Genomic DNA, 11,680 nt, shown 5'->3' on the forward strand with positions numbered 1-11,680 from the left:
GGCTTACCGGCATCTTCACATGCTGCTTGTCATGGCGGAGGCTGGCAGTGTCTCCCACCTCAGCCTTCCACTTCCCAGAATTCTCTCAATTCTCCTCTCTGTTAGTCCTGCCTATACTTCCTGCCTGCCACTGGCCAATCAGTGTTTTATTTATTGACCAATCAGAGCAATTTGACATACAGACCATCCCACAGCATGAATGTGGACTCTCACCCTGCTTCAGATCACAGCTCTGGTAACAGGGCTTTCTTTAGGTCAGACAGATTCTTTCCAGCTGGCGGAGCTCTGCACAACTGTAGCCCTAAGGACATTCACCGAGAAGAGAGGGACTGAAGGGTACTTGCCAGATGGGTCTGATGAACCAGATTCTCAGTGTGGACCTTAAACCAGATCATGTTAAACACTGACACAAAATTGACAAGAATGAATTCCTCATGACAGCTGCTACTTTACTGTGAGAATGGGGACAGTGTAGGAGGAAGCAGTCACCATATCTGAAACAAGGAATTTTGAGGGATCCACAAAAGCAGGTGATTGCAAACTACCAAATGTGTTATATAAGAAATGAATTAAGCCAAACCCTGATGAAAAAGGATTCCATTCTAGTAAGGTAAGCTCCCCACTAACTCTCCTTGGGGAGCCTCAGAGATGGAATAAATTTGCATAAATACCACACACTGCCCCCACAGACTAGAGAGGCAATAAGAGAAGCCTGCAGGGGCTTAGATGTGCTGTGATTTCAGAACACAGAGTGCTGAGGCATCTTCATCATGGTCTGGGCACCTCTCCTTCATCTTTTCTTTTTCTATGCAGGTGAACTCAGCCCTCTCCCCAGGCTCATAGGAGAACCAGACTTAAGATTTAAATCCCAAAGATGAGTCTTTATACTTTGACATATTTACCCTCTCTTTCTTACAGGTTCTGTGGCCTCCTAGGAGCTGACCCAGCCACCTTCAGCATCAGTCACTGTAGGAGAGACTGTCAAAATCACTTGCTCTGGGGACCAATTGCCAAAAAGATATGCTCACTGGTTTCAACAAAAGCCAGTCCAGACCATTTTGACACTGATATACGAAGATAGTGAGTGACCATCAGGGATCCCTGACCGATTCTCTGGGTCCAGTTCAGGGACAACAGCCACCTTGACCATCAGTGGATCCCAGCCTAAGGATGAGGCTGTCTATTACTGATCATCAGCATATGGTAATGATAACAGTATTCACAGTGATTTAGGCAGATGGAGAAGTGACTCAAAATCTCTTTCTCTGTAATTTGCATCATTTTCCAGTAGCCACAGGTGGACCGGAGGCAAACCCATGAACATGTCTGGGTCTACCTCATTCACACCTGAGACTTCCAAGCTGCCTTTTCCTTCTAGTCCTCCAGAAGGCTCAATAGTGAATGGATTGGGCAGGTTTGGAGCTGTCAGCGATACACTTTCCCAATGTTTGTTTAGGTGAAGAATGATGAGGAAAAGGGCACATCAGTGAAGAGAAAAATGAATGATACATCCATGCATGTTCCAGGTCTCCACACTTCCTTATTGTGATGTGTGAGCCTCCTCTGCAAGTTCTATGGGTAACTTCCTTCAAGGATTCAACTGGTCTTTGCTCCTGAAATCCTAGGACTTTATGACAGTCCAGTACATTGAAGAGAGGAATTCAGAATAGTGGATATAAAGGGATCTCTGTTAAATAAAAAACATCTACTAAATCTTTTATTTCTGTCATCTGGTAGAGGTGCTCTCAGTAGAATGCACAGTTAGTACTTGCCTCCCTGCATTCATGACCTCCACAGAAATGTTTAGTTTAATGATTTTTAAAGATAAAAACTCGAGGTTCTTGTACCAAGTACCTCAATTTAGGATATTCCCAAAAGAGATATCCTAGGATTACTTTTCCTTCTTCCCACTGCCTTGTCCTCACTGTTTATAAGCCTCCCTGTAGTTCAATTATCTCTCAGACTTGTTATTCAAGAAACCAAATGATGAAGACCAATTATCTTTCATATGAAATATCAAGGATTTTGAAGACATCGCTATACCCAGAAGGTGATGATGCAACTAGTGTGAATATCCAAATGCTCCTTCTGCTTCCAATTATTAATTGTCCCATTGTAAAAAAGAAAAACGTCCTCATGTATTCAGTACTCCCGGTTATGGAAGTGAGTTAAATCCATCCTGGCATGAGCAGACAATTATACACTCTATCAGGAAATACTTAGGTGTGAGCTACTAAGTGGGAGTTGTATCCTATATATTCTCATCTTGAAAAAAAATGTCATCCCTACAACCAGAAATACTGATGTCTCCAATCTGGGAAATAAAGATGAAACATTTACATCAAAATGCTACCACAGCCCACACTTGTCTGTATCAAGGCCATGCACGTTCCCATGTGTCACACAATCCCCAAATAAAGTTGACAAGGTTAACCATGCTCTACCTACTATAACAAGAGTCTTCATAACAGCTGTTGCCTTTGTCTTACTTGAGCTGAGGCCAGGAATTAATTTCTTTCAAGGGCCATAGAAGATACACGTTTGTCTTCATTGTTTATTTTTCCACTTCAGTATCATATAACTTAAATACTGAAATGTGCACTTAACTGTTGTAGAAAGCATTTTATCATGGATGACACTGGGATATAAGGAGTAGAAAAATTATTTGAAAATATACATTTCAAGATATTTCTCTCAAAATATGAAAAAACAGATTTGGTTAAAATTGGTATTTTCTTCTTTACAGATTTCATATTCTCTCTGAAATCAGGAAAAAAAGTTTGCTAGTTTTGATCCATGAAGTGATCATGCCAGATTGGATTAAGCAAATCTTTACTCTACCTGCTGATCCATCACCAAACCTGTTAATAAGGACTGTATATATTGTGTGACTAACTGTTGATCAAGAAAGGATTTCTCATTACAAAAAACTCTTCGACGCAGTCCTAGTGCATCTTCCACATTCATCTGTGGTAGTATAAGTCAGTCACTAGCCAATAACCTGTTTTTTCATTTGATGATTTCTTAGCATGAAGTTACTTAAGTACTACACATAGAAGACAGTGCAGTCATTGTTCAGCTCCCTGGGGAAATACATTCCTTCTGCAACTCTGATCTCTGTACTATATCATTATTTTTTCAAGGTGCAGAGATATGAAACCAACATTGTATCTAGGGATGATGTTGGGATATTATGAAAATTCTACAGCCATGGCTACCTGCACAAGTCTTGCACACATACACATAAAGACTTAAAAACAGATTGGGAATATAGAATTGGGTCAATGGGATAAAAAGGAAGAGGAAAGAAAATAGAAGATGGTAAATGTGGTATGGATTTATGAAACTGACAAAAATTTTAAAATTATAGTAAAAAGGAACATATTAACCTTATTTCAAAACCTTAATTCTTGCAGTAATCAAGTTTAATGTAGGAGAAGTAATATCATACATTAGATGGTGGCTTTCAATATACATGGAGTAATGGCTAGTGTTGTCAGTTTGTCAGAATTTAGAATTGTGTGGGATGGGGCTCTGGGACTGACCATGAGTGATTATTTTGATTATATTAATTGAGATAGGGTATATATAGCAACATACCCTAGCCAGGAGATTCCAGACTATGCAAGAGTGGTAAAAAGAAGATGTGCATTGACTTGCCTGAATTCATTGCTCTCCATTCCTAAGTGTGAGTGCAGTACGACTAGCTCTCTTCCACTCCTGGTGCTGCGACTTACCTGCTATGCTGGACTGTAACCTGGAAACAGGAGATGAAACAAACCTCGTAAGTTGCTTTTGTTGGGTATCAAAGCAAGAGGAAAAGAAGATAAGGGACATGGGTGTCCAAATGACATCTTGCAATCCTTGTAATGATATCTTATAAATGTTACCATAGATATCTTTTTTTTTAACTGAGTTTTCTAAGTTCATTTCCCAGATGAGACAGGTACTTCAAAATGTAAATGGTGACCAAGTTCAGATGCGTTATGGTGCTTGAATGGCAGTGGAACTGGTTCTGTGTTCAGAAAAGATAAGTGGAATACCATGACTGTGGGTGAGGGATCTGTATGTCCATACACAATGGTTTTGATAGAAGCATTTAAAACAAGAAAATCAAATGCCATCTAATGTGAAACTAGTAACAATGAGAACAAGAGCTAGGCAGTCACAATAACAGAGGCCATCAACCTGCAGCCCATAGAGAATAGTGTGCTAATGACAGCACAGAGATGAGGGTATGGCCAAGTCAAATGGTGATCAGAATCCATGTTGGTGTCTCCTTGACTATCTATCTCTGCCACCAGGGACACTTTGTTCATGAGCTCATTTGGCAATAAAACATGTGACTTGAAGAGGAAGATCACTGATGCCCATGGAATGACTTACCAGTCAACTTGAGACCTTTTATTTCTAAAGTCACCATTTGGAGATTATTATATAAGACATAGATGTTGTAATTACCTATGAATAAGCAGTGATTTGATAAATGTCTTTTTAAAATTTATTTTATAATTTAATTTAATTTTATATATCAGCCACAAATTCCCCCGTCCTCCCTCCTCCGCCCCCCCCCAGCCCACCCCACATTCCCATCTCCTCTAGGGCAAGGACTCCCCTGGGGATTCAGCTCAGCCTGGTAGATTCAGTCCAGGCAGGTCCGGTCCCCTCTTCTCCCAGGCTGAGCAAAGTGTCCCTGCATAGGCCCCAGGCTCCAAATAGCCAGCTCATGCACTAAGGACAGGTCCCAGTCCCACTGCCTGGCTACCTCTGAAACAGATCAAGCTAATCAACTGTCTCACTTATCCAGAGGGCCTGATCCAGCTGGGGGCTCCTTAGCTGTTCGTGTATTTCCACTAGTTTGGCTATTTGTCCCTATGCTTTGTCCAATCATGGTCCCAACAATTCTCGCTCATACAATCCCTCCTCTTTCTTGCCAATTGGACTCCCGAAGCTCCACCTGGGATGGATCTCTGCATCCGCTTCCATCAGTCAGTGCATGAGAGTTCTATCATGATAGTTAGGGTGTTTGGCCATCCAATCACCAGAGTAGGTCAGTTCGGGCTTTTTCTCAACCATTGCCAGTAGTTGATTGTGGAGGTATCTTTGCGGATTTCTGGGGACCTCTCTAGCACTTTGTTTCTTCCTATTCACATGGGGTCTTCATTTATCATCATCTTTCTTTCCTTGTTCTCCCTCTCTGTTCTTGATCCAGCTGGGATCTCCTGCTCCCCTAAGCTCTCTTTATCTTGCCCTTCATTACCCCCACTCATGTCCAGTTTGCTCATGTAGATCTCATCCATTTCTTTGTCATTGGCAATCCCTGTGTCTTTCTTAGGGTCCTCTTTACTAGGTAGCCTCTCTGGAGTTGTGAGAAGCAGTCTAGTCATTCTTTGTTTTACATCTAGTATCCTGCTATAAGTGAATATATACTATGTTTGTCTTTCTGAGTCTCGGTTACCTCACTCAGGATGATTTTTGTCTAGATCCATCCATTTGCCTGCAAACCTCATGATGTCATTGTTTTTCTCTGCTGAGTAATATTCCATGGTGTATATGTACCACATTTTATTTATCCATTCTTCAGTTGAAGGGCATCTAGGTTGTTTCCAGGTTCTGGCTATTACAAACAATGCTGATATGAACATAGCTGAGCAAGTGCCCTTGTGGTATGATTGAGCATTCCTTGGGTATATGCCCAAGAGTGGTATAGCTGGGTCTTGGGGAAATTGATTCCCAATTTTCTAAGAAATCGCCATATTGATTTCCAAAGTGGTTGTACAAGCTTGCATTCCCACCAGCAGTGGAGGAGAGTTCCCCTAGCTCCACATCCTCTCTAGCATAAGGTGTCTTCAGTGTTTTTGATCTTAGCCATTCTGACAGGTGTAAGGTCTCAGAGTCATTTTGATTTGCATTTCCCTGATGATTAGGGAATTTGAGCAATTCCTTAAATGTCTTTCAGCCATTTGAGCTTCCTCTGTTGTGAATTCTCTTTTTAGCTCTATAGCCTATTTCTTAATTGGACTGTTGGGCATTTTGATGTCTAATTTCTTGAATTCTTTATATATTCTGGATATCAGCCCTCTGTCAGATGTGGGGTTGGTGAAGATCTTTTCCCATTCTGTAGGCAGTTACTTTGTCTTGTTGACTGTGTCCTTTGCTCTATAAAAGCTTCTCAGTTTCAAGAGGTCCCATTGATTGATTGTTTCTCTCAGTGTCTGTGCTACTGGTGTTCTATTTAGGAAGTGATCTCCTATGCCAATGCGTTCAAGACTACTTCCTACTTTCTCTTCTAGCAGGTTCAGAGTAACTGGATCTATGTTGAGGTCTTTGATCCACTTGGACTTAAGTTTTGTGCACAGTGACAGATATGGATCTATTTGCAGCCTTCTACATGTTGACATCCAGTTATGCCAGCACCATTTGTTGAAGATGCTTTCTTTTTTCCATTGTATACTTTTGGCTTCTTTGCCAAAAATTATATGTTCATAGCTGTGTGGATTAATGTCAGGGTCTTCTATTCGATTCCATTGGTCCACATGTCGGTTTTTATGCCAGTACCAAGCTGTTTTTATTACTGTAGCTCTATAGTAGAGCTTGAGGTCAGGGATCTTGATGCCTCCAGAGGTTATTTTATTGTACAGGATCTTTTGGCTATCCTGGGTTTTTTGTTTTTCCATATGAAGTTGAGTATTATTCTTTCCAGGTCTATGAAGATTGTGTTGGTATTTTGATGGGAATTGCATTGACTCTGTAGATTGCTTTTGGTAAGATTGACATTTTTACTATGTTAATCCTGCCTATCCATGAGCATGGGAGATCTTTCCATTTTCTCATATCTTCTTCACTTTCTTTTTTCAGGGACTTAAAATTCTTGTTATATAGGTCCTTCACTTGCTTAGTTACAGTTACCCCAAGGTATTTTATATCATTTGTGGCTATTGTAAAGGGTGATGTATCTCTGATTTCCTTATCAGCCTGTTTGTCAATTGTATATAGGAGGGCTACTGATTTTTTGAGTTAATCTTGTATCTTGCTATGTTGCTGAAGGTGTTTATAAGCTGTATGAGTTCCTTTGTTGAATTTTTGGGGTCACTCATGTATACTATCATGTCATCTGCAAATATCAAAAGCTTGAGCAATACGACAACATAAGGAGATTAAGGGGATACAAATTGGAAAGGATAATAAATGTCTTAAAGGGAAAATTTTACAATCTTAAAGGAAAAATTATAAAAGCAATCAACAAGGTGTCCTAAAGAAGACTCAGCAGGTAAAGGTGCTTTCTACCATGTGTGACAACATGAGTTTGATCTCTGGAATCTGCAGGGTAGAGGGGAGAACTTACTCCTAAAAAGTGTCCTCTGATGTCCACCTGCACAGTATGGCACTTGTTTATGTGTGAGGCACATGTGTGAATGTGTGTTGTGTGTGTGTGTGTGTGTGTGTGTGTGTGTGTGTGTGTGTATGTATGTGTGTGTATGTGTGTGTATATGTGTGTGTGTGTGTGTGTGTGTGAGAGAGAGAGAGAGAGAGAGAGAGAGAGAGAGAGAGAGAGAGAGAGAGAAAGAGAGAGAGAGAGAGAGAGAGAAAATTAGGGGATGAAACCTGTTTCTACCCATAGGACATACATGTGAACATAAAAAAAGATGATGATGCAAGAAGGATGGAGACACAGGGTTTAGATTACCTTAGAGCATTCAGGTTAATTAGCTTCAGCAAATTGCTTATGTGTTCATGATTATAATATAATAAATGAAACTGCTAATTGTTCTTCCTTATTGTAGAAATTCATGTGTCTCCTCAAGTTCTTCAGCATCTTTTCATGTCCAGGAATGACTGATCTCAGTTTCTCTGAGGGAGCACATCCCTGACAATACCTCCAGTTTTTCAGACAGTCCACTGTCCCCACAATGTTATGATAAAAGGGGGAGCTACTGAAGCAGAGGGAATTAAAGACACACATACATACTTTTGGCCAAACTTCATGAATTTGTACTTTTTTTTGGCTCTTGCTCTGTGAAAGGAATAGAAAACAATGGGAGTCCCTATATTGATGGCTCATACCATTCACTTGTAAGCATTCATTCTGTTCTAAAGGATTCCATACAAGTGAAGTGAGTATTATTATTATTATTATTATTATTATTATTATTATTATTATCTCCTGCCTGGTCCCTTAGGAATACATTTCTACTTTCCTGTATACATCTCATATTTGAGGGGTGCTGTGCATACTAATTCATCATTAAATGCATACAAAAGATATATAAGCAACATTATACAGACTGAACAGAATATATTTGTGCTTAGGAATGTACAATATAATAAATGATGGAAAAAAATTGAAAAATGATTCAATTATAATCTGAAAATATATTTTAAAAGACCACCTCAGCCACAGTCCATTATGCTTGTAAAGGTAGCAATAGTTTATGTTACTTCCAAGGTCTAATATCTTTGATGTATTGATGATATGTAGCAGAGATTATCAAGACTCAGTACTTGTTGTTTGTATAAAAATGCAGAAAGACTCCTTCAGTGTTTACCAGTGATACAGTTTGTGTTATAGACACTGTGCCCTGCCATCTCAGTTTGAGAGCATAGTGATAAAAGAGTGGGCTTGGCTGTCCTCAGGAATACCTCACCAACACTGCAGCAGCTGCACTTGACATGGTGCTTTTGTTATAGAATTGTAGATTCTGGGTGGAAAAGTTTTGGATCTAGATCTTGGTCTTCAGACTGGGCATCTGACATCACCCTTCCTTGTTTCTCTGGGTTTATACTCTACAGGACCCATGTTTCTTGCCCACCACTCCTTATTGTTCTCTACAGACCAAACCTGAGGACAGTATAAATGAACTGTATTTTCGTAATCTATTAATTAGTTCATGGATGTCTAGCTGATTCAATTACCTAACTCTTGTGAATGGAGGTGCAGTGACCGTGAAATAGCAAGTGTCTCTATGGTAGGACAGTCCTTTGGGTACATACCCAGGTGTAGTATAAGCTGCATCACAGAATAGTTTTCTAGGAATATTTTCTTTTCACAAGTCCAGACTATTTCACAAACTGTTGCCCTTTCATCATGTATACACCATAATAAGCTACTATAAAGGTATTTTTAAGGTTGTTTTCTTGTGTTTCAGCTGCCTTGGATTATCCAGGTCTGGCTGTAGTTGGATAGCTGTGGTCTAGTAGTGGCTTATTGCCCTGGTTGTTGTTTATTGTATTATTTTTTTCCATGTTTTTCTTTTTTATTTATTATTTATTTTTCTATTATCAGCTTGATACAGTATAATTCCCCCCCAATGCTGTTTATTGAAGGAGGGAGGAGGTCTTAAATACAGGCTTACAGCACAATGAGAGAATCCTGGAGGGCAGAAGTTCACTACTGATGTTTTACAATATTTTAAAATTTATTTATTAAATTTAATTTTACGTATCAGCCATGGATTCCCTTGTTCTCCCCCCTCCCGCCACCCCCCCTCCCGCCACCCCCCCCCCCCCCCCCCGCCTTCCCCCAGCCCATCCCCCATTCCCATCTCTTCCAAGGCAAAGACTCCCCTGAGGATTGAGTTCAACCTGGTAGATTTAGTCCAGGCAGGTCCAGTCCCCTCCTCCCAGGCTGAGCCTCTGTATAAGTCCCAGGTTCCAAACAGCCAGTTCATGCACTGAGGACAGGACCCAGTCCCACTGTCTGGATGCCTCCCAAGCAGATCAAGCTAATCAACTGTCTTATTTATCCAGAGGGCCTGATCCAGTTTGGGGCTCCTCAGCTATTGGTTCATAGTTCATGTGTTTCCCTTCGTTTGGCTATTTGTCCCTGTGATTTTTCCAACCTTGGTCTCAACAATTCTCGCTCATACAAACCCTCCTCTTTCTCGCCTATTGGACTCCTGGAGCTCCACCTGGGGCCTGGCCATGGATCTCTGCATCCAGTTCCCTCAGTCATTGGATGAGGTTTCTAGCACGACAATTAGGATGTTTGGCCATCCTATTGTCAGAGTAGGTCAGTTCCAGTTGTCTTTTGACCATTGCCAGTAGTCTATTGTGGGGGTATCTTTGTGGATTTCTATGGACCTCTCTAGATCTTTGCTTCTTCCTATTCTCATGTGGTCTTCATTTATCATGGTCTTTTATTCCGTGTTCTCCCTCTCTGTTTTTGATCCAGCTGGGATTTCCCGCTCCCCTAAGCTCTCTTTCCCTCAACCCTTGCTCTTCCTTACTCCCATTCACATCCATGTTGTTCATGTAGATCTCATCCATTTCTCTGTCATTGGCAATCCCTGTGTCTTTCTTGGGGTTCTGTTTTCTAGGTAGCCTCCCTGGAATTGTGAGTAGCAGTCTAGTCATCTTTGTTTTATATCTAGTATCCTCCTATGAGTGAGTACATACCATGTTTGTCTTTCTGAGTCTGGGTTACCTCACTCAGGATGATTTTTTCTAGATCCATCCATTTGCCTGCAAACCTCATGATGTCATTGTTTTTCTCTGCTGAGTAGTATTCCATTGTGTATATGTACCACATTTTATTTATCCATTCTTCAGTTGAAGGGCATCTAGGTTGTTTCCAGGTTCTGGCTATTACAAACAATGCTGATATGAACATAGCTGAGCAAGTGCCCTTGTGGTATGATTGAGCATTCCTTGGGTATATGCCCAAGAGTGGTATAGCTGGGTCTTGGGGGAGATTTATTCCCAATTTTCTAAGAAAGTGCCATATTGATTTCCAAAGTGGTTGTACAAGCTTGCATTCCCACCAGCAGTGGAGGAGAGTTTCCCTTGCTCCACATCCTCTCCAGCATAAGGTGTCTTCAGTGTTTTTGATCTTAGCCATTCTGACAGGTGTAAGGTGGTATATCTCAGAGTCATTTTGATTTGCATTTCCCTGATGATTAGGGAATTTGAGCAATTCCTTAAATGTCTTTCAGCCATTTGAGTTTCCATTTATTATTGACTTTTTTAAATTATCAGCTTGATACAGTATAATTTTCCCCCCAATGTAATTTATTGAAGGAGGGAGGAGGTCTTTAATACAGGCTTTCAGCACAATGGGAGAAACCTGGAGGGCAGAAGTTTGCTACTGATGTTTTACAATTTTGCATCTAAGCTGTTAATGACCATTATGCAGGATACACAGACAAAGATCTTTCCTTAAGCATTCAGGAGGGTGGAACCCGGCAGGGAATTAGCATAGGGAGGATATCAAGGTCAAGGTCAGCAAGCAAGGCAAGAGTTACCCAAAACAGGGGCCAGGGACCTACAGGTCCCCCTTTTACTAAAAAATGAGCTTCTGACTTAGGTTGCGTGGTACGACAGCAGGTCACCTTACCTGTCATGGAGAAGCCTGCCCAGGCCACACAGGTGCTCTGTCTTAGGTTGGTGAGCACGCCCAGCCATTACCCATCTCTGAATACTCATTATCATACAGGCTCAATTGTGTGTGAGCAGCAGAGTTAACTGCTGCCAAAGATCTCAAAGTGGCGCTGGGCTTGCAATCTGTGTGTTCAACACAGAAAAGACCAACAGAAGTCCTATCCCACCCATAGCCAGTAGGCTAAAGGCAACTGAGCCATTCCCTTCCTTAACAAGCCTTACTGCAAATTGGAGTCCTTGTAAGATGACATCCCCAAAGCAAATGGAACTTGAGTTTATAAATTTATAATTTTCAAAGCCAATT

At 40.9% G+C, this 11,680-nt stretch overlaps 2 protein-coding genes across 2 annotated transcripts in view; both read left to right on the forward strand.

Annotated features, from left to right (window-relative positions):
• Positions 1-385, forward strand: part of LOC131922831 (lysosome-associated membrane glycoprotein 3-like) — a 28,178-nt gene extending 27,793 nt beyond the window's left edge. Inside the window, exon 4 of the mRNA XM_059277687.1 lies at positions 224-385. Within this exon, the coding sequence (XP_059133670.1) occupies positions 224-385 (162 nt within the window). The remainder of the gene's footprint in view (positions 1-223) is intronic.
• LOC131922414 (immunoglobulin lambda-1 light chain-like) overlaps positions 1-11,680 on the forward strand; it is a 63,078-nt gene that overhangs the window by 36,533 nt on the left and 14,865 nt on the right. The window lies entirely within an intron of this gene.

This window comes from Peromyscus eremicus, chromosome 12 (genome assembly GCF_949786415.1).
Source record: "Peromyscus eremicus chromosome 12, PerEre_H2_v1, whole genome shotgun sequence".
NCBI classification, from domain to species: domain Eukaryota; kingdom Metazoa; phylum Chordata; class Mammalia; order Rodentia; family Cricetidae; genus Peromyscus; species Peromyscus eremicus.